Source organism: Cyprinus carpio, chromosome A7 (genome assembly GCF_018340385.1).
Source record: "Cyprinus carpio isolate SPL01 chromosome A7, ASM1834038v1, whole genome shotgun sequence".
NCBI classification, from domain to species: domain Eukaryota; kingdom Metazoa; phylum Chordata; class Actinopteri; order Cypriniformes; family Cyprinidae; genus Cyprinus; species Cyprinus carpio.
The window spans coordinates 11,553,440-11,579,446 of record NC_056578.1 but is presented as its reverse complement, the minus strand read 5'-3'; the positions used below and the strand labels follow the sequence as shown (position 1 = coordinate 11,579,446).

The following is a 26,007-nucleotide window of genomic DNA, read 5'->3' as shown; positions in this document are numbered from 1 at the left end:
AAGGAACCAAAACTCCATCAGTGAGAGAATGGAGAACAAACCTTGGGAGAAACCAGGCTCAGTCGGGGGGCCAGTTCTCCTCTAACCAGACGAAACCAGCAGTTCAATTCCAGGCTGCAGCAAAGTCAGATTGTGCAGAAGAATCATCTGTTTCCTGTGGTCTTGTCCCGGTGGTCGTCTGAGACAAGGTCTTTACAGGGGATCTGTCTCTGGGGCTCTAGTCCTGGTCTCCGCTGTCTTTCAGGGCTGTAGAGGTCCTTTCTAGGTGCTGATCCACCATCTGGGCTGGATACATACTGGATCCGGGTGACTGCAGTGACCCTCTGAGTGGCCGTGGTGACCTCGGAATAAGAGAGAAACAGACTAATATTAGCGTAGATGCCATTCTTCTAATGATGTAGCAAGTACATTAGGTGTTATGGGAAGTGTTCCCGGTTCCAGTTTACCTAATTAATGCAGCCTAAAAATCCTTTAACGGATTTGGATATTAGAAGTGTATTAGTATGTTATGTGTAAGCCAGGTTAAAGAGATGGGTCTTTAATCTAGATTTAAACTGCAAGAGTGTGTCTGCCTCCCGAACAGTGTTAGGTAGGCTATTCCAGAGTTTGGGAGCTAAATAGGAAAAGGATCTGCTGCCCGCAGTTGATTTTGATATTCTAGGTTTTATCAAATTGCCAGAGTTTTGAGAACGCAGTGGACGTGGAGGACTATAATGTAACAAGAGCTCGTTCAAATACTGAGGTGCTAAACCATTCAGGGCTTTATAAGTAATAAGCAAGATTTTAAAATCTATACGATGTTTGATAGGGAGCCAGTGCAGTGTTGACAGAACCGGGCTAATATGATCATACTTCCTGGTTCTAGTAAGAACTCTAGCTGCTGCATTTTGGACTAAACTGGAGTTTGTTTACTAAGCGTGCAGAACAATCACCCAATAAAGCATTACAATAATCTAACCTTGAGGTCATAAACTCATGGATTAACATTTCTGCATTTGACATTGAGAGCATAGGCCGTAATTTAGATATATTTTTGAGATGGAAAAATGCAGTTTTACAAATGCTAGAAACGTGGCTTTTCTACGGTTGCTATCAAATAGCACACCTAGGTTCCTAACTGATGATGAAGAATTGACAGAGCAGCCATCAAGTCTTAGACAGCGTTCTAGGTTATTACATGCAGAGCTTTTAGGCCCTATAATTAACACCTCTGTTTTTTTCAGAATTTAGCAGTAAGAAATTACTCTTCATCCAGTTTTTTATATCGACTATGCATTCCGTTAGTTTTATTTTGTTTTTATTTTTTTTACATTTCGAGCTGAGCTGATTGATTTACTGATAAATTACAAATTGCACTGATCAATAGCTAATGATCCATTTTAGTGTAAACTGTGTAAAACCACAAAAGTAACTGAAAGCAATTTTTTTTTAATCAATTAGAGACATTACTGAAGATGGACTTGATGCAAGTGTGAGCATGCTTGATAAACATAAACAACTGTACTCATATGTCAAACAACTATACAATCAGCTTCAATTTCAGGTGACGGATGTCAGGACGGGGGTTTCAGACCAGCATAAAAATAGGTCCTGTGCAATATCTTCAGTCTGTGTGGTGCACAGAAGTACCTGGTAGACAGATGTAGGTGTATCTGTGAAGTTGGCGGTAATGCAGTCAGACAGTATATAGAGTTTCAGGTCTCGTACAAGAGCGACTTGAGAACAGGCCATGCTCCACCTGCACAGGACGACCCCTGAATCGTGCCCACACCACATTCCAGATTCTTACAGTATGGGCGTTAACACACTACCTACCTGATTCAGAGGGAATTTTTTTAAACTTTCCACAAAAACAGACCTTTTTTTTTTGTACATATAACAATGACAGCCATATTTTATTAATTTCATGGCATTTGGGTATAAAACTACACTCAAAACAGTATCTATTCATTTGGATAACACAGTTTTAACATCAACTAATAAACTTAATATGATAAATATTTGTAATCAGTATTTGTACATATAGGAAACAGGTTTGAGTTTCTGCACTCAAAAAAAAAATCATAGCATAGTTAATTATTAACATGCCATTTATTTTATTTTATTTAAATAATCATATTTCCAAAAATGCATTTATTGAAATAGTTTAGAATAAGCGTAAATCTGTTAAAGGAGCCGTATGTAGGATTGTGGCCTAAACTGGTACTGCAATCACTATAAAAATACTGTAGAGCGGTGTACCCCCTCCCCCTACCCCCTGACTCGAGGTTGCCAGATGAGCGGCAGGATTCAGCAGAAACGTAGGCTGCTTTAATGAGCTTCCAATAGCAAGTGACGAACAGACGTACACAGTAAGTTTTTTTTTTCTCTTAATTATGTTTATGCTTCATGAGAGATATTTTGATAAGTAATTATGTATTTAAAAAATGTACTAATTGTAATTAGTTAAATATAATCGTAAAGATTTATGCTTGTATGTGACAGTATAATCGTAAAGATGTATGCTCGTATGTGACAGTATAATCGTAAAGATGTATGCTCGTATGTGACAGTATAATCGTAAAGATGTATGCTCGTATGTGACAGTATAATCGTAAAGATTTATGCTCGTATGTGACTGTATAATCGTAAAGATTTATGCTCATATGTGACTGTATAATCGTAAAGATTTATGCTCGTATGTGACAGTATAGACCCCTTAATCGCCTACGTCACTGTGACGTCACCGCTCTAGCTGGAGGCAAAACATAAGGAAGAACTCATAGCAGGCGCGCTAAAAGTTTGAGGTTTTGACTTTAAAATGTCGTCTTGTTGTGTTTTTGGCTGCCAGAATAGAAGGAACAGCACTTTTGATTCAAAACTAAAGTTTCACCGGATCCCGGCCGACATTCCTTCACAGAAATCAATTGTGGTTGAATGCAATACGGCGTACAGACTAGATAGATAAATAATGCTCGTGTTTGCATTGCACACTTCATATTAGGTAAAATAATCTATGCATATGTACTGGTGTGTTGGTTTTATCTAGTACAAATCAGCAAGTTTATGTTTTATAGGTGAAAAGTCGCCAACCTTCAGCGCACTAGCTAGCTTAAATGTTAAACAAACATACAGCGATAGATGTGTGTGCCATCCTTTGAATGGTCTCTTAAAATAACCCACATTGCTAATCATAGTTAGCCCAGCGATAGGTTACATTAGACAATAAGCCTTGACAAAATTACCCCAAACCACCCGAAAGTAATTCATGTGTTGTCTAGGAAATATCCAAAACCTGGTTAAAATGTTTCCAATGAGAACAAGATACAAGAACTACACCAGGCTTAGCTAAAAATAAATAAATTAGGCTATTGTAATGTTATCCACTCGTCATTATATTTTGGTCAGATAACCAGTTTGATCAGTGAACTGAGTGATCAACTGAATTAATTGATAAATGTATGCTAACTCCCACTTTTTTTATTATTATTTTTTTTTGTCACGGTCCCGCAGAGTCAATGACTGTACATATTCGGCAGTTCCGAACCTTCTTCTGCATCCATGTTTAATAAATACCTCCTAAAACGTGCTAGTTTACGCTTGTCTACATTGCGTCCGCGCCTCTTTTTGCCTCCAGCTAAGCCCCGCCCACCCGGAGACGTTGCAATGTTTACAAACTTTTAAGGGGTCTATAATCAGACGTCCATGTGAGCTAACGTTATGTTACTTTGCACAAACATGCATAACTTTGTTCGACTGTCATGAATATATGAAATGTCCATTGACATCAAGTACAAGTTAGCCAAGCATAGATGAACCTTACCTGTCCAGGAGAAAATTAGCAACGTTGGCGTCTGTGCTCAAATTCTTCTCCGTTTTCAGCCGTCTCCATCTTTCAAAAGCATCTCCAATACAAATTCTGGTTTTATTTCGGACTTTGTCACGACGAATTTCTGAATTATAACAAGGTCTTTTTGATTTAGTAACATTAGACATTTTTTATCCGACTGGAGTTAGGGTAGGTTACAGCAAAGCTGGCAACACGGATCCCGAAACACTACTGACTTCGTGATTGGTAGATAGATGGAGGGAGGCGCGTCAGGCCAAAACACAAAATGACAACATCAACATCAGTTGAGGGCTGCAAGTCCACTTTTTAATGACAATATCCTGGCCGGACTACTGTTGTCAGTGATATAAGTATTTGAAATGAACATGATTTCTTAATGTCTAGTGACACATCAGGGCCATTTTATGATTAATTGAAATAGATTTCTTACATACAGCTCCTTTAATTGTGTGAAAATAATTTAATTCATTCAGTTAAAAAATATAAACATGATTTAAAAATGGCTAGCTCTGGGACAAGAAATATTAATTTAGTTCAAATCTTTGAGATTAGAACAAATTTATTGATAAATAAATAAACCTGGTCATTGTGTATTGAAAACACATTCAGTTCATAATACTGCAACAGAAATCTCACTGCCATGGTAAAACTTTACTAGGTGGTGTCTGTAGAACAATAGCAGTAACTGAGGTTATATTATGCACAGAAAATGCTATAAAAATTCTGGTCCTCAAAAATATCTCATGCTAACTCATTGTGTTTACAGTTATAAACTGCAAATAGAGTGGCCATATGTGAGCTGTTCAGTGGACTTTGTACCTTGGCTATCTCTGCATGGTTACAATCTCCGCTGTGCCATCGCTGTGTGCTTTGTGCACGTTGTATGTGAGTGTGTGGTCATTTATTCTGGATCCCAGGTTCCACAGGCGTAAGAATCGCTTCCCCGGGACAGAAACCCACACAGTACCGTAGATCAGAACACACACCTGCAATATAGTGAAGAAGAACTGAGTTGAAAAAATAACATGAAAAACAGACATGGCTAAAACTGCTCCTGTGCTGCATGTGTCAGAGTTTTGAAAGCGCCTGTAAATCATAATGCTGTTTACCTTAGAGGTATGATTTGTTTGAATTGTATGTTAATTCCACATGAGCTATTGAGTCACATTTCACCATAAAAATTTTTTTATATATATATATATATATATATATATATATATATATATATATATATATATATATATATATATATATATATGATCAATATATGTATATATATATATTGCATTAATGAAATCAAGCTTACATGATTTGCATGAAAATTAATTTTCCTGCCTAAATTCTCATTACTGTAATACATGGGTATTTTACTTTCAAGACTGTTTGTCTCATCATTCTAAGTGATCAGTGAAAAGCTGTTACTGCTTGACTGGATGAGGGTAATATAGTTAACTAAAACTAAAACCATAAAACAAATAAATCTGACTTTAAATAAAAAAACATTAACTTAAAAAAATAATAAAAATAAGTAAAACTAGCTGCCAAACAACACTTCTTTTAAAAAACAAATTTCTAAATATATGTAACGAAACTATGGTAGCATATCAATAATATTCAAATAACACGGGTCTAGACACAATACTTTTAGTTATTATTTTTTAATGTATTATATATCTGTATACAATATAAGCAGTACAACAAATGCTACTATTATATATAAATAGTTTATTATTTAAATGATATATGCTGTATTGCAGTACAGTAATGATACTGAACTCAAACAGTGTGTGTTTGTTTTGACAAAAGAGTCATAATGCTGTTCAGTGCAGGAGGCCATAATATTTAACAGGTTTATTGACTAACCATGAGCCAGCAGGCCAGGAAACCGTGCAATGTGTTTATGGTCTTCAGTCTCAAGGTTCCAGATTATAATCTCTGTGGTGGTGCTGTGAGGGGTTTGGGACAAAGGGCCACAGTGTGGGATCCGCCCCCTGTGATGGTGACCTGTGAAATGTAGTCCTGGCTGCAACCCAAGATAAGAACCTGCAGGTACTGGATAGATCAACGCTATCTCACGCCAATTCGTACATATTTTACGAGGTGGTCTAATTCGTACGAATTCGTACGACCTCACTCGTACGATTTCATACGATTTGGCTAGACCCCAGTGACAGTTAGGTTTAGGGGCGGGGTTAGGTGTAGGTCATTCGTACAAATTCATACGAATGTGCAACTCGTAAAATACGTACGATTTGGCAAAAATCGTATGAATTTGTACGAGTGTGGTCGTACGAATTCGTACGAATTAGCCACCTCGTAAAATATGTACGATTTGCCGTGAGATCGGGCTGGATAGATGCTGTGCTGAAGAGTTCAGTGTGAATGATTTCCCTCTGTCTTTTATAGGGGTATCAAAAACCAAAGAGACAGATATAATACATATTAAAGACTCAGGGTCACACATTTGGGTAAATTATTTAACATTACCTGCAGAAGAGCAGTAAATACTGAGAGCTGATCTCTACAGCTTGAATAGATGCTGCAGGGTGTTGAGCTTTCAATGTGATGGACACAACTCCACCTTTAGCACTGAATATTGCTGCCTCTCCTCCATCCCTGCAATTGAGAATTAAAGCAAGAAACAAGAAATAGCATCAAAGTATGGCTTCACAAATAATATTTGTTCAAACTCTCTTTGCTCTTTTATTTTTTAACTTTTGAATCATCAAAGAATCCTAAAAAAAAAAAAAAAATGTTTTCCATAAAATATTTAGCAACACAACGGTTTAATTGTATTAAATACATTTCAGCTGCTTTTTTCCTAACATTGGGATCCTTACGAGACCAAGCAAAGCAGCAGGTGCTACATGCAAATAGAAACAGCACACTTTCTTATCATACTTCTTCCAATGTTTAGTAATAATAGCATCTATCCTATTGGTAAAGTTTTTGAACGCTCAACAGGAGTCACGGACGTGTAAATGTGGGCAGTTTTCTTAAATGTATTCGTCTATCTGTGGTGAGAAAGCTGCTGAAGTATTAAAAAAAAACATTTGCAGCTTAGTTTCATTTTGAACTGGGGAGGAAGTTTGGGGTTCTGGCAGTATGTTTCCACAGCACAATGAACTCTTTTAGGACAAAGTATTTGACTTCTTATGACAATATTTTTTTTTTTCTGACAGAGAATGTAGAGAGGACACAGTAAATTATTAGGGACAGAGTGATAAAAAAAAGGGAACTGGCACACAACAAGGGCCATCTTCTGACCGTTATTCACCATATGAATGCTGCATGTGTCCATAGCTCTGATAACTACTGTTATATTAATAACAAACTTAAACTTTCATATTACTAGTCAACTGAATTGGGTGTATGTGCATGCATATGATGCTTCCAGCTTAATCACATTAAGAGCAAAGCTTCATTACTCCTTTCAGTCATCTATCCTGATTAATCCATGCTTTTTAATCATATAATGAAATATGAGAAAGATAAACAGCCTCTGGGAAAGCCTTTACACAATTTTTCTTTTTCTATAGCTACAGTGTTACACGAAACCATTGACAAGTATAGTAAAATCATACTGAGATGATTAATTAATTTAAATGTGCATGTGGTTATGTGTGCTGTAATAACCTGTAGGCGAAGAGAACATAGTCTTTAACAGAGTGACGAGACACTCAGATGGACTGATCTTTGTGGATGGGCTCAAACTGGAGGGTGAGGTTTACACAACGCAACAGTGAACAGGACGCCACGAGATCAAACACCTAGAAGCGAAAAAAAAAAAGAAAAGACTCACAGAGGAAGTTGGAACTGAACTGATAACTGGTCATATACTTTTATAATGTCAATGGCTGTTAATTGCTTTAAATGCAGGTAAACAATATAAACTAAATGGATGAATATCACATATATGTAATTTTAGTTTATTCAAATTTTTGTTATCAGTAATGCACATTAGAGTGTTTTTTGCTACATTTTATGTTATTTAGTCAATGTTTATTGCATAATTTATGTACTTAGTCAATGTTTATTGCATAGTTATATGTATTTAGTAAACATACTCTAATTCATCATGTGGCACCTGTATTATTAATGTGGGTTATCAGTAAACTTTTAAGACACAAAAGGCTGATTTGGTAGTTCAAGTAGATAAAATATATATTATATTAAAAAATAGATGGAATTTTTATATGCAATTTATTATAAAAAAAGCCTTTTTAACATGATTTTATTTATTTTTTACTGTACAGTACATATAAGAAGAATGGTCTGCCTGAGGTTTCACCTTAACCAGGTGACTTCCATCATTAAAAAACACCTGCAACTGTCCATCGCAGGCAGTTGTGATCACAGGAACATCCAGAGAATCTTCCCAGAATCCACCTCTCTGTAGCACTAGCACACTGTCATCCAGACAGAGGGTGAGCGAGTCACAGCACTCATAGACCTAGTTAAATATGAGTCAGGATGTTACGGACGGATCACGGATCAAAAGAATCTCCTCATTTTTAGAGTCATGCTGATCCTAAAGGAATCTTATTTTAGAGTTCTATGCTTTGGTCATAAACCACTGCAGGCTGTAGAGCTGTTCACTCGTGAGGTCAATCTGTAGGCCAAAATGGAAGAATAATTCACCATGGGTTCCCCTTGGAGTTTTCTATGGGTTTTCAGAAAGGCGGCTCTCAGTTGGTGGGTTTTTTTTTTTTTTTTTTTTTTGTAAAATAACACGTGGTTGAAAATACTTTAAAAGACTTGTTCTGCAAACAGTACATTCCACAACTAATTCTCAAACATGAATTTTGAAACCACTGCCTTAAAAATGCTAACAAGACAGCTGTGTGATTAATTCCATGTGACACCTCATTTGTCGAACCGCATAAATTCACTTCCTTCTGCTTGCAGAAAGCGGGCAGTAGTGTTTGCACTATGAATAAAATCCATATTAGCAGTCCACGTATTCGAGAATTGCAAGAAAATGTGTTAAGAAATCAAAAATAGCTAGCTTTCTTTAAAAAGTGAATCTCTGGGAGTCATTTAACACACCATCCTAGAAGAATAATAGCATGTTTAGCAGTTTTATTTCAGCATTATTTATTTACTATCATAGTATTTATTAGTTATATTTTGAAGTAGCTTTTATTTTTCCATTTTTGGTTTTCATCTTAATTTTAGTTTGTTTTAGTAATTTTGTTACGTGTTTTTTTTTTTATATTTCTAACTTTTATTTCATTTTTAGATTTAGTAATTTTATTACTTCAACTTTTTTTCAGTTTCTCTTTTTTCTTATAAAAAAATATATATACTGTATTTACACTACATTGTATTTCAGCTTCATTTCAATGACTGAATTGTACTATTTTAATAGTTTTAGTTAAACAATAACAACACTGATGTAGTGAGAGTTTTATTTTGTTATTTCAAAGCCACACTGTTGCCTACTTTTTGTGTGAAGCACCAGTTTATGTGCTTGTCAATACTGGTAACTTATCAGTTTATACTTTTAAAGCATACAATTAATTCAAAATTCACACATAGGACTTATGACTGTGTATTTTATGTCTCTTCATGTAATGTTGACCACAGACCTAAATTTACCCATAAATCAGAAACCCAGGAAATTCCCAAAGAAATCCAAGGCTCCAAACTGTCAACACTCAAAATCTGACCAGTGCTATTGAGAATAATGTGTCATGTATGATTTTACATGTGGATTTTACATGAGGGGAAATTGTTGACTCTGCCGGACACTGCCACACAAATGTGGCTTTTTGTTAATGACTGTCCTCCTACAGGATTTAACACAGAGTAACAGCTCACTACCAGTTACAAAAGACACTGTAACAGTCTGTCACAAGCAATTCCAGTTGCATTTTTCATCAATAAATGTCTTAAATTAACCTTTGACTATGTTCTGGACCACCATCTAGTGGCGAAATCTTTTTTGGCCCCATGCCAAACTAACTTGTCGACCCCTGGTGTAATGTTATACTGAGAGGAAAACAAACAGTTGCCAGAGTAAAAAAAAATGTTGTTTATTATGTGAAATGCAGATTTACATCACAAAAGCATGCACTAACCTGACAGGAAGTAAGCGGTACACAGAATGAATTGTGTTTTTATCCATCTTACACCATGTCTGCAAGAGAGTCAAATCCTGCTCATAGTCCATCCAGCTCCTGGTCAGCTGTATCTCGTCTCCATCTGCTGGAGATGGAGTTCTCACTCATGACGGCAGAACTTAAGAACTTCTTTAAGAACGTAAAGAGTCCCAATCCCGAATCCAGGAGCGTCTGGAGGTGAGTTCATTCAGCGCGGCTGCATTATTCAGTGACGCACAGTCACCGCTAGATGGCGTCCCGTGCGTGTTTTCACTTTTCACACACTGCCCTGAGAACCAAATGTTCGGCATCTCCAACTGCTGTCAAAATTTCTCTTTCTTTCAGAAACTTCTGTCAGCTTTTCCTTTAATATGTAGGCTACTTGACTTTTTTTTGTGTTTATATCTTCATGTATTTTATTTTCTATTACTTTTTTTTTCAAAATTATTTTTATTTATTCTTTGTTAATTGTAATCATTTTATATGATTTTCATTTTTGTTAACATTTATATTTTATTAATCTTTATTTAATTTTTTTCTTTATATATTTTATTATTTTGTATTTCTAAAATATTTGTCTTCTCCTTTATCTTTATATAAATCTTACATATAAAGATCCAGAGGAGAGGAATTGTTGAATAAAGTCGTTATTTTTGTTTTCTTCGTGTACAAAAAGTATTGTCATCGTTTCATAACGTTACGGTTGAAACACTGATGGCAGATGGATTATTCTGATGATGCTTTTCATATTTTTTTTTGGAGCTCGACACTGTTATTTATTTGGCAGTCTATGGGACAGTCACAAGCCTCCCGGTTTTCATCCAAAATACCTTAAATTGTGTTCCCAAGACGAATGAAGCTTTTACAGGTTTGGAACAACATGGGGGTAAGTGATTAATGACAAAATTTTCATTTTGTGGTGGAGTATCCCTTTAATCATTTTCAAACATTTAAACCATGCAGGGTTAACCTCAAAGTAGTGCTCAACACGTGTCCAGACTTTCAAAATCTTTCATCACTTGATTAAGATGATTTTGAACACATCCATCCACACAAATCAGACTTTAGTACCGCCTTTTTACTTTGAGATTGATCTGAAGTTTCAATGCAGATTTAAAATCATAAGAAATTGTTTTACTGATACGGTTTTTGAAACCAAATCTTTGCATTACTACAGGAAACACTGCATCAACATGGGTTTTGGGAAAAAAATAGTTACTTTAAAAAATAAGAATAATAAAAGCATATACATCAACTTAAATAACGGTTATCTAATAAGCATGTGTCCTATTCTGTGTACTAAACTCCTGAAACATTGGTGTCATTTTGAAACATTGTTGTCTCTTTGTATATGACGATAGTTTTCTTCAAATAAGTCAAATGCTCATGCAGTGACTAGAGATTATGTTTATGTGTTCATGTACTCATATATTGAGACAGCAGAGGCTGAAAACACTGCTAGCATCAGTAGGCCTTTGTGTAGTAAATGAAACCGCATGTCTGCGCCCATTAATTTTCCATGAGGGGTGGACTGGGAAATAATTTCAGACCGGGAAATCTCAAACAAAATACAAACAAATTCTGAAACATGGACAACCCTATTTTTTGTATGGACCTGACATAAAAAAAAGGTTTAAATCTTTAGGTTCAGGACATGCAAAATAATTAAAAGTTTTCTCCTGAACTACACCTTCACTTCCATTTTTCTTTTCAGTCTCTTTATTTTGCCCTGATATCTATCTCTCTCATGACTTTAATACTCAAGATTTTTAACAAAACTATATACTTTCTAAATTGCCAACCATGTCAAAATTAGTACATCACTACAATATCTTTATTAAAAATCCTACTACTGAACATGAGTCAGGTTTTTTTTACCCTTACAAAATTAACCATGCTTTTATATTAGTAAAAGTACAGTAACCTTTTTTTTTTGGCAAATGGATTACCATTTGTATTTATTTTTGAATAAATAAATTTGTAAATGAATTTTGGAATTTGGATTACCATGATTTAACAATAGTAAATATGGTCTTTGGATTTATAGTAAATCATTGTTAATTTTTTTGTAGGGGTTGTGTTGTTGTCTCCCCTAGCTCCCCCCTAAACCTAATATAAAATATGATTATTTTTTCTGCTAAAAAAAAAAAAAAAAATACTACTGTAAACATTAATGATGTCCTTTATATACAGTATTTTGACGTGATGGTGAGCAAATGGGGCTCCGAGACAGCCTTCAACAGACACAAGGAGAACCAAATCCCTGATTTCTTCAAATTATTTTATGGGAAAGACAAGTCATGGACAGTCTGAGGGGTGAGTAGATTATCACTGTGGCTATTACACCATTTGAATGTTCAAGTACGTGTGTGCAAGAAAGTATGTGAGTATGCATGCATACATGTGCGGAGTTCATGGGACGTAGTTCATCGCCATGAAAGTTGACGTTGAGGCCCATATCTTAGCCAGCCTGGAGTATGCAACGTGTTGAGTTCAGATCAAACCAAAAATACATCAATGTTGTCCACCTGCAGTTTTTGCATTTTTATCTTGGGCAACTGCACAGCCACAATGTTCTGAGTGGCTTCCTCCACAGTTTTACCTCTGAGAGGAGAAAGAAAATGGATGTTACACAAATTAAGAGATGTTTACTGTTTAAAAAGTTTGGGGTTTGGGATAAGATTTGTTAATGTTTTTGAAAAAAAGCCTCTTAGTCACCAAGGCTGCATTTATTTAAAAATACAGTAAAGCATTCAATATAAATATTATTACAATTTTAAAATAACTGTTTTCCCTATTTTAAAATATTTTTTTTTAATGTAATTTATTCCTGTGATGCAAAGCCTGAATTTTCAGCATCATTGCTCCAGTCTTCAGTATCACATGATCCTTCAGAAATCATTATATGCTGATAAATGTGGCTGGCCCCACCATGGGACATCCCTGTGCCCCCCTTGCTTGTTTGATTTCTAAAACGCAATGTCCAATCAGGAGTTTAGGTTGGAATCACTCACGCCTCGCCCTCCAGTCACCGTTTTTTTGTTGTCCAGTGCTGAATTATAATCATGCTCGTACCTTCTTTCTAAAAAAGACATTTAAAAAAGTTTCATCATGTGGTCTTGTTCGTTGTTGTTGTTTTTTTTTTTTTTTGGAACTTTTTGAAATTCTGATGAATGACTGTTTTTAATAAATTTGATAATATATTCAGAATTTAAATAAAACTTGTGTTTTTCATGCTTGACAAGTGACCACGTACGACACAGAGAAAGCCAACACTATACAGAAAAAGATAACTTCAGAAGCACAGATGTGATTCTGCAACCGAGCCTGGTCCAAACACACTACACGCAGGATTTAGGAAACGAAATGGTTATTATTTGTATTGGCTGCCACGCCAAATCATGCTCACTTGCTAACTTTTCTGTTTAATTTAACAGTGTTTTTGTTAACACACACATATATATATATATACTTTAATAACAAATATTTGTAACACTTTACAATATGGTTCGATTAGTTAATGTATTAAAGTGTATTAACGTGTTAGTTAATTATTGTAAGGTGCTACCTAAATAATATATTTCGAACGTTCACTTGAAAATATGAAATAGTTTAAAATATCAAAACGGTATTAATGCATTTGTAACTGCAGGTTAAATACATTTATGTCATGCATTAAACAGTGTTTAAATGCATCTATTGCCACTTCTAATGCAGCTTCTGTGTTTTCTCTGCATTTCAAAGATTATTTTGTCAATACTGATTTCATTTGTATTCAGATATATTTTTTTGTGAATCACACACCCCTAATATATTATTTATTAAATAAAATAAATATGAGAAGTGCCCTTTTTCCACTTAAGCCCCTGCCCCCAAAAATAATTTAATGTGAACTTTAAATATTACAGCCAGCCAAAGAAATAACAAAAAAAAAACATACAAACAGCACAATTTATTTGTCATTGTGCCACCAATAACTTTTACAGTGTAAAAAATAACTAACAATTTTACAAAAAGAAAAGACATAAAACTGAGACAAACTGCAAAACAAACAAAAAATCAAACAATCCTACATAAAAAAAAAAAATCAACTCACCATTCACTCACCCAGCCCTCCTTCTTCCTCCTCTTCCCCCACTCCTCTTATATACAAAACATTATTACACCTTCAGAAAAAGGGAACAAAATCATTATAATTTAAAACGAAGAACGCATTTTCTAATATTCAATTGAGCTGTAAATTGAGTTTGATCTGAAAACTTTACCTGATGAGCACCTCACCAAGATGACCTGCTAATGCTCCATCCACATATTCTTCTGTGTTGGCCAGCTAGATATAATCAGAGAAACAGAGCTCAGTTAACCCATATGGACTACTGACAACGTTCTTTATAATATTCAATATAAACACTGATGTGAGCATGGATTTAAATTGAACTGGATATCATGCATGTTGTGACCCGCTGCTTTGCTATGGATATCGTATGTAGCAGATCAAAACACCAGCATCAATGACTGATTCAGTTTTATAGACATTAATTATAATCAGACATACCTGCATGTTCATGTAGCCGTCCACGGACACCAGGTAGCCCTTGTACTCCATACCCCACTTCAGCTTCACCATCACAGGCTTTCCTGTGAGACCGTTCAGAAAGGGCTTGGGGTTCAGCGGTAAACTCTGCAGAAAAGAGTTCAGTGTTACATATTAACGCTTAAAAAAAAATGAAGTTATATATATATATATATATTATATATGTGTGACCCTGGATCACAAAACCAGTCTCTTAAGTTTCAATTTTTCAATACTGAGGTTTATACTTCATCTGAAAGCTGAATAAATAAGCTGTTATGATGGGACAATATTTGGTCCAGATACAACTGTTCCAAATCTGGAATCTGAGGGTGCAAAAAAAATCTAAATATTGAGAAAAATCGCCTTTAAAGTTGTCCAAATGAAGTTCTTAGTAATGCATATTACTAATCAAAAATTAAGTTTTGATATATTCACAGTGGGAAATTTACAAAACATCTCCATGAAACATGACCTTTACTTAATATCCTAATGATTTTTGGCATAAAAGAAAAATCTATAATTTTGACCCATACAATGTATTTTTTGGCTATTGTTACAAATATACCCGTGGTGCTTATGACTGGTTTTGTGGTCCAGGGTCACATATACATATTATACATACATATTATACATACATAAAATGGAATTTCATATCACAATTTGGAATCAACCCTAAAATATTCTAATAGGAATTCTTTCATAGAATTCCAAAATTAAGCAAAAATCTGAACTTTTCTATCATTGTCTCAAGAAAGACCCGGTCCTCGATAGTGTAAAATGCTTCTGTGGAATATCACAAGGAATTTATATATATATATATATATATATATTTATATATATATATATATATATATATATATATATATATATATATATATATATAAGACATTATTGCAATTAAATACTTAAGAGAATACGTTCCTTCTCAATATGAACTTTAGTTAACCGTCTTATTGTATTCTTGTTGGATTGCACTAGAATTAGTTGCGAAATGAACAGAAAAATACAATACACAGACCCTTAAGATTTTCTCACAAGGAAACCAAGCGAGCTTTCTACACAGACAGCATTATAAACACTATGTACGTTAGATAGGCAGCTGACCAGGCTGTAACAGAGCAAGTGGAAACACTGATCCTGCGATATCAGCGCTACTAACAAAACACTGATCACTACCGAAAACAACGTCCAGTCTACGTTTACGATGCTAACACGCAGCCGCGTTATCAGTTCACTCATGAATGAAAACCACCGCGCTCTTTCACAAAACCTCTAACATTAAGACAAAAGTCAAAGTTTCTGTTGAACTTACCATGACTAGACTGCCGAAGTAGTATTTCGGAAGAAAAAAATTGTTTGTTTAAATAGCATAGGCTATGGCAGCACACTCACACGCCTTGCCGCCGGTTGAGGGAAGGACTACGAGCGCACTTTGACCGCACGGCGGCAGAGAAGCGCGCGACTGCTCACAGCGCCACGTGTAGCACTGGCGGGTAATAGCACAATGTAAGTACAGTTGGCCTGGATGTGGGTGGTCTGGAATTAAATAGAATGCCTTTTACTTTTTATGTATAATTAAGTACGTGCATTTCTCAATACCTGCATTTAAAAAAAAACATAAAAAAGATTAAATAAAATGCATGCAGTTGATTCATCTTCTATCTAAAGATTTGTCTTGCAGGTTTTTGCATTTCATAACCATTTATTCAAAAGAGGCCATATTTGAAATGTTTACATGGCTGACAGGATGAATTAGATATGCCAGGAGATTCTTTACTAAGTCTATTGTCTGAAAGGATGTAGATAGATATAGACAGAATCTATTCGTTTACTGTGTGTACCTTCAGCTCAAAATAAACTCTTTGTAGATGAGTTATATGAATTGTTCCAGTGATGTGTTGGGTACTTTGTAAATGAATCAAAGCTTAGCAAAGCTGCCTGAAAGCCCACACAGAGGATTAGAACTGAAATCTTTTGTAGATCCGCATTCCAGACAAGTAGTTTTTCAATATTTCAGAAAGTGACTGGTCTTTCATCCTTTACTACCTTCCTGTTGACCAAACTCCGCCTTCATCAAATCATTATACACTCTTCTCTTTTCCTGTCAGCTGATTTTGCAAGATTTAAATCTCGAAATGCTTTGATTTTACAGTTAGGGGCGTATCTAGAGCATTTTAAATGGGGTTGGGGGGGGAGTCTGGAGCACTGGAGTACTTTTTAGTGGTTATAATGAGCGCTCTTTGCAAGCTTTCTAGGCAATCCATTTAAAATGTAGAAATTAGTTTCTCGGCCACACACACGTTGCAAAGTTTTGGGAATGACATCTGCATGTTTATGCGGGATTCACTCTCGAAGTAGCAGTGTTTGACACGGTGATAACCATAGCAATAGACGGGACAAAATATGTGAAAATGTGCATTAAGACTAGAGCACCCTCACTAATTTCAGAAGCAAATCTCTAATCATAAGAGGGATAGTAAGATTGATGGCCTTGGAAAGAAAAAACTAGGGATCATAAAAAATCAATCAAAATGTTATAAATTACACTACCAAAGTTTGGGGAATCTTTTTTTTTTTTTTTTTTTGAAGACTATAGAGGCTTGTTTCTGCCACGAGAACTAAATTGGGTAATTGTGACATTTTATCTCACATTTTCTCGTAATTGCGAAATATAAAACCAGAATTGTGGACTATAGACTCAGAATAGCAGGGGCAGCTGTGGCCTAATGGTTAGAGAGTTGGACTTGTAACCCGAAGGTCGCAGGTTTGAGTCTTGGTGCTGGCAGGAGTTGTAGGTGGGGGGAGTGAATGAACAGCGCTCTCTCCCACTCTCAATACCCACAGCTGAAGTGCCCTTGAGCAAGGCACTGAACCCCCAGTTGCTCCCCGGGAGCTGGATATAGCTGCCCACTGCTGCAGGTGTGTGTTCACTTCTCACTGCTGTGTGTGTGCACTTGGATGGGTTAAATGCAGAGCACCAATTCCGAGTATGGGTTACCATACTTGGCAAATGTCACGACTTTCACTTCACTTTTCAATATAGAGAAGTCAAAATTGTAAGAGAAAAAGGCGCAAAAAAATGTTAATTGCGAGAAAAAATCGGAATGCTTAATTTATATCTCACAATTCTGACTTAGTCCGAATTGTTAGATAAAAAGTTGCTTCCATAGAAGTCTGTTATGCTCTCCAAGGCTGAATTCATTTGATCAATAATATGGTAAAGACAGTAATATTTTGAAATATTATTACAATTAAAAATAACTGTTTTCTAGTTGAACATGAAGTATAACTCATTTCTGGGATGGCAAAGCTGATGTTTCAGGATCGTTACTCCAGTCTTCAGTGTCACACGATCCTTCAGAAATTAATCTAATATGATGATTTGGTGCTCAAGAAACATTTCTACTTATTATCAATGTTGAAAACAGTGCTGCTTAATATTTTTGTGGAAACCATGAGTCTTTAATGAATAGAAAGTTCAAAAGAACAGCATTTATTCGAAACCGAAATTTTTGTAACGTGTAGAAATTTTTACTTTCACTTTTGATCAGTTAAATCCATACTGTATAAAAATATGAATTTCTTAATAAAAACTACTGACCCTAAACCTTTGAACAGTAATATTAATGGTAACCTAGTGAATATAATAATCAGTTCTGGCAATGTGAGGTTCATTGAGGGGGAAAATAAAACAAGCTACTGTAAGTGGAGGTTCTAGTAAGAAAACAACAAGGTGTTGGTCTATCCTCTTTAGTTTATAGTTTGGCAGAGTATGCCTGAAAGAACACAGCTGATGCTGGAGGATGTTGAAGATCAGCTTAGTAAAATCTCTGATCATAAGATTTGTAACAAGCCTTTGAACTGATGTCTGCTAAGGTTAAGGTGTAACAATATGTGATTCTGTTGTCAATAGTGTCTTCTGACTTCTGCCACAGGTGCATGGTAAATGTGTGTGTCGCCATCACAGGGATGGAGATCATTGTGAACGGTGTGATCGCCTCTACAATGACCGACCATGGCAACCAGCTAACGGTTTAACTGGAGAAGCTCATCAGTGTGTTAGTAAGTTTCAGTTCATATGTAAAACTAAGTACTGATGTGGAAATAAAAAACTGAAGGTGGAATGTGTGACTGCTTTTTGATGCTTTGCAATTACTGGAATAAGTTAAAAGAGCTCACCAAGTCTCTACGATTTTCTGGTCCTTACACTACTGTTCGAAAGAAATCTTTTATGCTCACCAAGTCTGCAATTACTCCAGTCTTTATTGTCATATGCTAATATGCTGATTTGGTACTCATGAAAACGTTCATTATCAATGTTGAAAACAATTGTGCTGCTTAATATTTTTGTGGAAACAGTGCTACATTATTTTCAAGTGTTTTTGATGAATATAAACTTAAAAAGAACAACATTTATTTAAAACAGAAATCTTTTATAAGAATATAAGTGTTTGTGTAGATACGGCTCTGGTCCCTTCTTCAGAGTAAATCTATGGCAGGGTTGCCAGGTCAGTTAAAGACAGTCTAGGGACAAATCATAACATGGCCAAAACCACTGCATTACTTAAAATATTGATTTTAGAGTTCAGTAGTCATGGGAAGGGTTTGGAATATGAGCTGTAGTTGGAATTGTCCAACAATCTACAAACTTTTAAAACCATAACAATAAAAAGTCAGCCAAAGCCATTGAAAAAGTTTGCCAGTTCTGCAGGATAACTGCAGACTTGGAAACCCTGGTCTAAAAAAATGAATTGGTCAGGAAAAATCTGATGATCTGTGAGTTGCTTCATGTCTGTAATAACCCATAATGTATATTACTATATCAATGTATAGAGTGCAAGTGTAATGGACACGCAGAAAGCTGTCACTTTGACAAAACCGTATGGTTACGCTCGGGTCAGCGGAGTGGCGGCGTGTGTGACTGCCTTCACAACACCAGCGGCCACCACTGCCAACACTGCCAGAGCGGCCTCTACAGAGACCCAGAGAGGCCCTCGACTGCCCCGGATTCCTGCAGACGTAAGACACAATCATGCAACACTCACAACTGTTGTGTAAGCAAGCATTCAAATACATGATCAACATGGGCACATTTATACAATATTGAATTAAACTGTAACAAAACGGCTGTCAAAGTGTGGAAATATTGGATGCAGTGTTCCTTGTACTTGGTCATATTTTTTAAGTGTATGTGTGTTTTTGTGTCTTGGACTAAGATGAAAACCATTAATCTCAGATTTTGAAAAGCTGCTTAAAATGGCATGTGGGGTATCTGTGACTTCCCCGCTGTACACTTCCATTCCTGATCTCCATCGTTCTTCAGCGTGTGCATGAAAATGTGTGAGTTTTTGAGGATCTGTTTATGTGTACACCTTGGCCTAGATGATGTCAAAATTCTGGAACTCACCAGCGAACATGTCCGACATTGTATCGCACACACGTGTGCACACATTGAGGTGATGTTTGGTATTGAGTGTTGTTCCTGCTCGGAATGCTAATGGCTCTTACGGCGAGTTGGGACATGTAGAATAACAAGAACAGTGATGGGATCTCAGCAAGAGTGTGGACATGCATATTGTGTATGTGGGGGTAGACAGACTCATCATCAGATGACATCAGGCTCATAATAATTGACTGCATGCACAAAGCATCAGTCTGGTCTGGAGAGCTCTGTGTATTTTGAGTCATTGAAAAACTCATTACAGAGCGAGAAACATAGTGTGTGTTCTGAGTAACTTTCTTCCTTTCTGAATTGCAGTTTGCATGTGTAACCATGCTGGTTCTGTAACCATGCTGGTTCCACATATTGTAACCCTGATAATGGAGACTGCGTCTGTAAGCCAGGGGTGGGTGGACCACACTGTGACCACTGCATGCTGGGATACTGGGGTTTCGATGAATATGGTTGCAAGCCCTGCCAGTGTGCTGGAGACTGTGACCCTTACACTGGAGACTGTATGTTTGGGTGAATATAAACCTTTTTGCTGTTTGGAATTTCAGAATCTACAGTTGTTGTTGCTAACTTAAACGATAAAAAATATTGGACAATTTTTTGATAATTAAAATAAAGCTGGATTAAATGGAACAAATGTTAGATGAAAAAATATATATACACTGGCATCCAGAAGTTTGGAATATGCTGTTACAATTTAAAATGACAGTTTAACCATTTAATATATTTTAAAGTGTAATTTATTCCTGTGATGCAACGCAATACTCCAGGCTTCAGTGTCACATGATCCATCAGAAATCAGTTGTGTGAAGTTGGTTTTTTTAAGTTAGAATGGCCTAATATCAGTGTTTTTATGGTTAACTAAAATTATTTAAAAAAAATGTAATGTAATTAAAAATAAAAAAAATTAATATAAGATAGAAAAGTAAACGTTTTTATCCTCAGGCAATCTGACTATTGAATAAGGACACTGAGTGAATCTGCAGACTTTTATTAGTATTAAATATATAATTTGCACTGTATTAATCTTGTTTTTATATTATTGTTGTTAGTATTTTTGTATTGTGGGACGAGAAACTAAGGGAAAAATCATTCACTACATTACATCACATGTGTGTGTATGTGACAAAAAAGAACCTTAAACACTACACTGGAATATATCAAATATCAAATTAAGTGATAACAGTTCACCAGCTGGTCTCTGATTTTTAGTGAATTTATGTCGGCAGTTCTCCTCAAGTTCAAACACGGGTTTAGTTCATCACATTAACAGTCAGAATAAGACAAGTGTCCAAATGCTATTTGTCTTCATTTTAAATAGCAGTTTATGTTTTAGCATTCAACGCATGCCAAACATCTTTGACACTTCTTGCTCTTGCTCGGAAAGTGTGCTTGTGCTTACTTTATTTAAAATAAATGACAATTTTATATGGAAATACATTTTTTTTTTAATCACTTTCATTTCTTTTAAAGCTGACATTATAATATTAATTATATATAGATATATAACCACGCACGTGTCTGCTTTGTGTGTGTGCATTTCTTGTATAGGTCTGAATCAGATCACAACAGCACAGCAGAAAATCATCTGTTTCGAACAGAAGAGCTTTTCTCCGCCTTTAGTCATCCAGGTATTACGTGAAAAATCTCGGAGCTGATAACAGCACTGTCTTGTTCCCATAAAATTTTTATTGTCTGGTCTGGGATAAAGGCATGTGCTGTCGTAATGTCATTCCTGTTGTTAAATTGTTGTAGCAACAGAAAGAAACTCACAGCCAGTACTTTAATTGCTAGGTATTTCTTTTCTTGACAGACAAATGTTTATGCAAACAGCAAGCTCTTGGAAGCAGCAAACTATTCTGCATTATAAAATATGTTTATGGTAAGTAGTATATAAATCAGTCCTGGACCGGAGCACGCTCGCTGTGCACTCGCTTCACCTCAATGTTCTGTTCAGTTGATGTACTTCATGTGTGTTTTTTAATTGTAGCAGTGAAGGTGAGAGTGTTGGGTGCTCATGATAAGGGCTCTCATGCAGAGTGGTTCTCAAGGTATTGTGGGATAATTCACACCTCAGGCTCTCTCGTGGAAATCAAACTCTTTATCCCGAGTCTTGGACCTCACGAGGCTGCACCTGCCCTGTACTTTTCCCAGGTTAGCAGACACACGCACAGATTCATGATTTGTTGTGATGTGAAATATGCAGCATTTTCTTTCCACATTTTCTGTGTTAAAGGGGTCATATGATGCTGCTAAAAATAACATTATTTTGTGTATTTGGTGTAATGCGTGGTGTGTTTATGCGGTTTAAGGTAGGGTTTTTTTGCGGTTTTAGGTTAAAAAAAAAAAGGTAAAAAACATTATTGTTTCCATATAATGTACATTATAGTTTCTCCTCTATGCCCCGCCTTCTGAAATATGGTTCTCTTTTAGCAGTTCAGTCAATGTACTGTTATGAGTAACCGCGTCAGAGGGAGTGTAAGGCACAAGTGTAAGGCACAAGTTTGTGTAAGGCACTTCTTAACCAAATAATTTAAGTTATTTGTGTATTAGTGCATACTGGAGACAGGAACCGTTTCAAGGCATTAAATTGAACAAAATATTAGATGAAACAAATATATTTAACTACACTGGCATCCTTAAGTTTGGAATATGCTCTTACAATTTTTTAAAATGACTGGTTTAACCATTTAATATATTTTAAAGTGTAATTTATTCCTGTGATGCATACTCGGCTTCAGTGTCAATGATCCATCAGAAATCAGTTGTGCGAAGTTGTGATTTTTTTTTTTTTTTAGTTAGAATGGCCTAATATCAGTGTTTTTATGGTTAACAAAAATTAGTTATTTAAAAATAAATGTAATGTAATTCATAAAAATAAAAAAAATAATATATGATAGAAAAGTAAAAAGTTTATCCTCAGGCAATTGATATTGAATAAGGACACTGAATGATCTGCAGACTTTTATAGTTTAAAATACTATTTGGACCACTGAGAACTTGTGTTTTATATTATGTTTAGTATTTTTGCATTGTGGGAGGAGAAACTAAGGAAAAAAAATCATCCAACTACATTACATCACATGCTATGTATGTGACCGTAAAGAACCTTAAAAACTACACTGGGAATATATCAAATATCAAATTAAGTGATCACAGTTCACCAAGCTGGTCTCTGAGTTTAGTGAAGTTATGTCGGAGCAGTTCTACTCAAGTTCAAACACGGGTTAGGTCACATCACATTAATAACAGAACTAAGCAAGTGTCCAAATGCTATTGTCTTCATTTTAAAATAGAGTTTATGTTTTAGCATTCAACGCATGCCAAAATGCTTTGACACTTCTCGCTCGGACGAAAGTGTGCCTTGTGCTTACTTTATTTAAATAAATGACAATTTTATATGGAATACATTTTTTTTTTAATCACTTTCAATTTCTTTTCTTTAAAGCTGACATTAATAATATTAATTATATTATAGAATATAAACCAGCACGTGTCTGCTTTGGTGGTGCATTTCTGTCTAGGTCGAATCAGATCACAAACCCAGCCACAGCCAGCAAGAAAATCATCTGTTTCGAACAGAAGAGCGTTTCTCCGGCTTTAGTCATTCAAGGTATTACGTGAAAAATTCGGAGTGTCACAGCAATGTATGTTCACATAAAAGTTAGTGTATAGGTCTTAGTTAAAGCATTGTTGCGTCATAATGTCGAGTTGTTCGTGTTGTTAAGTGTTGTAGCAACAGAAAGAAAAATCCAGCATGATACTGTAATTGCTAGGATTTCTTTTATTGAACAGAACAAATTTTATGCAACACAGCAAGCCCTGGGGGACTTGTACCCCTCAGCAGCAAACTATTCTGCAATGAAAATAGTTTATGGTAAGTAGTTGTATAAGTCAGTCCGGAACCGGAGCACGCTCGCTGTGCCACTCACTTCACCTCAATGTTTTCTGTTCAGCTGAGTAACTTCATGTGTGTTTCAATGTGTGATGGCAGCAGTGAAGGTTGAGAGTGTGGGTGCTCCTGATAAGGCTCTCACGCAGAGGTGGATGTTAAGGTTCTCAGGTATTGTGGGATACTTCGTGCTCTAGGCTCTCTCGTGGAAATCGACCTCTTTTTATCCCGAGTCTTGGACTCACGAGGCTGCACTGCACTCGTACTTTTCCCAGGTTAGCAGGACCACATGCACAGATTTCATGATTTTGTTGTGATGTGAATATGCAAGCCCGGATGGAATCGCAGATTTTCTTTCCACATTATTCTGTGGTTAAAGGGGTCATTATGATGCTGATAAAAAGAACATTTATTTTGTGTATTTGGGTAATGCCGGTGTGTTTTATGCGGTTTAAGGTCAAAAAAAAAAACATTATTTTCCATATAAGCACATTATAGTTTTCCTCTATGCCCCGCCTTATGAAATTAGTGGTTCGCTTGCAGGTTTCAGTCAATGTACTGTTAGGAGTAACTGAAATAAACTCGTATTTATATTGGTTTATTTCGCGTCAGCGGGAGTGTAAGGCACATTTATAAACCAAATAATTTAAGTTATTTGTGTATTAGTGCATACTGGAGACAGGAACCGTTTCAAACAATTCAGTTCGATTTGGTGAACTGGTTCGACCGGATCACTAAGAAAATCCGGTTAAAGGGGTCATTTGATGCGATTTCAAATTTTCCTTTCTCTTTGGAGTGTTACAAGCTCTTGGTGAATAAAGAAGATCTGTAAAGTTGCAAAGACTAAAGTTCTCAAATCCAAGAGATATCTTTTATAAAAGTTGAGAATAGTCCACGCCCCCCGAAAAAAAGCTCATTCTAACACACCCTTCTTACTATCTACGTCAGTTAGTGGAGATTTGCATAACGATAGCCAAGATGTTCACGCAAAAGAAAGAAGGTGTACTATTTATTCTCATGTTGTATTGTTGTTGCCGCCGCAATGTAGTATAGACGCTGTGGGTTTCACTGTGAAAGCGTGAAACTACTTTGTTGGGCCTGCCAAAAGAGGACGCATATCAACTTCGTAATGCCGGGAGCTGATCCGTGCGGTCATGGGAAATACATCAACTTGCATTCCAATTGTTAAGCGACGTAACAGTTCCGTCACACGCTTGTGCCATTTGGCCAATCACAAACGTGTTGGATAGCTGACCACTCACAGCACACCCGCTTTTCAGGAACGATGAGGGCCTGTGAAACATCGATAGCGTTTCAAAAGGCGGAGGCATAGAAGAGAAACAATAATGTACAGTACGTGGAAAAATAATATTTTAATTTTTTAACCTTAAACCACGTAAACACATTTCATTACACCAAATACACAAAAAATTGTTATTTTTAGTGACATCATATGGACCCCTTTAAATAGACCGATTTGTTTGTGACCCTGACATCACTAAACAAATACGAGACGGCAACAGAGAGAATAAACGTTCGCCTTCTTTCTTTGCGTGAACCATTTGGGCGGCGTTATGCAAATTTCTCCCCACCATAGTGATGTAGACATGATGGGACGTGTTTAAACGAGACGGTTTTCAGAGGGGGAATGGTGTGACGCTAACTCTTGTAAAGAATATCTTATTTGGTTTGAGACTGTTAGTCTTTGCAAAACTTACAGATTCTTTATTCACACAGGGCTTGTAACACTCCAAGAGGAAGGACAACTTGAAAATCGCATCATATGACCCCTTAAGCAACACTGTGGAACTGTTGGGCGCATCTAGCGGTTAATAAACAGAACTGCACGCAGCCGCGAAGAACTTCTGACAGGAGCTACTTCTCCAAGGTTATGTCTATGTTGATTCACGCAGGTATGTGTTACTCCGCGCGGTGTTGACGACCCGAACAGGCTACGAATAATCAAAAAAATAATCACTTATTAAAATGTACGTAGTGATTTGGGATAAGACAAAAAATGGTTGGTAGATGAATTAGAGTATCTCATCATTATATAAATAGTGCAAATTAGGAACACAGAAAAAGTTACATAGGTGTGCTTTAATTTGTGGGGAAAACAATCTGGATTTGTGGAATGGATTTTAAATCAGATGT

At 36.1% G+C, this 26,007-nt stretch overlaps 2 protein-coding genes and 1 long non-coding RNA gene across 4 annotated transcripts in view; 1 reads left to right on the top strand and 2 right to left on the bottom strand.

Moving 5' to 3' along the window:
* Positions 1 to 1,196: 1,196 nt before the first annotated feature.
* LOC109057554 lies at positions 1,197 to 10,277 on the bottom strand. Of its 2 annotated transcripts, XR_006160412.1 has the most exons (7): positions 9,913 to 10,277; positions 8,121 to 8,282; positions 7,466 to 7,599; positions 6,317 to 6,445; positions 5,693 to 5,852; positions 4,649 to 4,815; positions 1,197 to 1,815 (listed from the first exon to the last, which is right to left on the bottom strand). It is a non-coding gene; the product is annotated as an uncharacterized LOC109057554 (long non-coding RNA). The 2 variants fall into 2 exon arrangements; XR_006160411.1 differs by lacking the exon at positions 1,197 to 1,815 and having other exon boundaries at positions 4,294 to 4,815.
* A 3,744-nt stretch (positions 10,278 to 14,021) lies between these two features.
* On the bottom strand, positions 14,022 to 15,979 carry LOC122145587 (small nuclear ribonucleoprotein F-like). Its single transcript, XM_042759641.1, has 4 exons — positions 15,822 to 15,979; positions 14,489 to 14,614; positions 14,199 to 14,263; positions 14,022 to 14,099 (listed from the first exon to the last, which is right to left on the bottom strand). Exons 1-4 carry the CDS (start codon positions 15,822 to 15,824, stop codon positions 14,033 to 14,035), a joined length of 261 nt encoding a protein of 86 aa, XP_042615575.1. The 5' UTR covers positions 15,825 to 15,979; the 3' UTR covers positions 14,022 to 14,032.
* Positions 15,980 to 18,281: 2,302 nt separating this feature from the next.
* The window catches only part of LOC109093682 (netrin-4-like), an 89,450-nt gene continuing 81,724 nt past the window's right edge, over positions 18,282 to 26,007 (top strand). Inside the window, 8 exon segments of the mRNA XM_042761350.1 lie at positions 18,282 to 18,314; positions 18,445 to 18,571; positions 19,343 to 19,528; positions 20,268 to 20,297; positions 20,300 to 20,474; positions 21,014 to 21,020; positions 21,463 to 21,592; positions 21,775 to 21,843. Of these exon segments, the coding sequence (XP_042617284.1) occupies positions 18,282 to 18,314; positions 18,445 to 18,571; positions 19,343 to 19,528; positions 20,268 to 20,297; positions 20,300 to 20,474; positions 21,014 to 21,020; positions 21,463 to 21,592; positions 21,775 to 21,843 (757 nt within the window).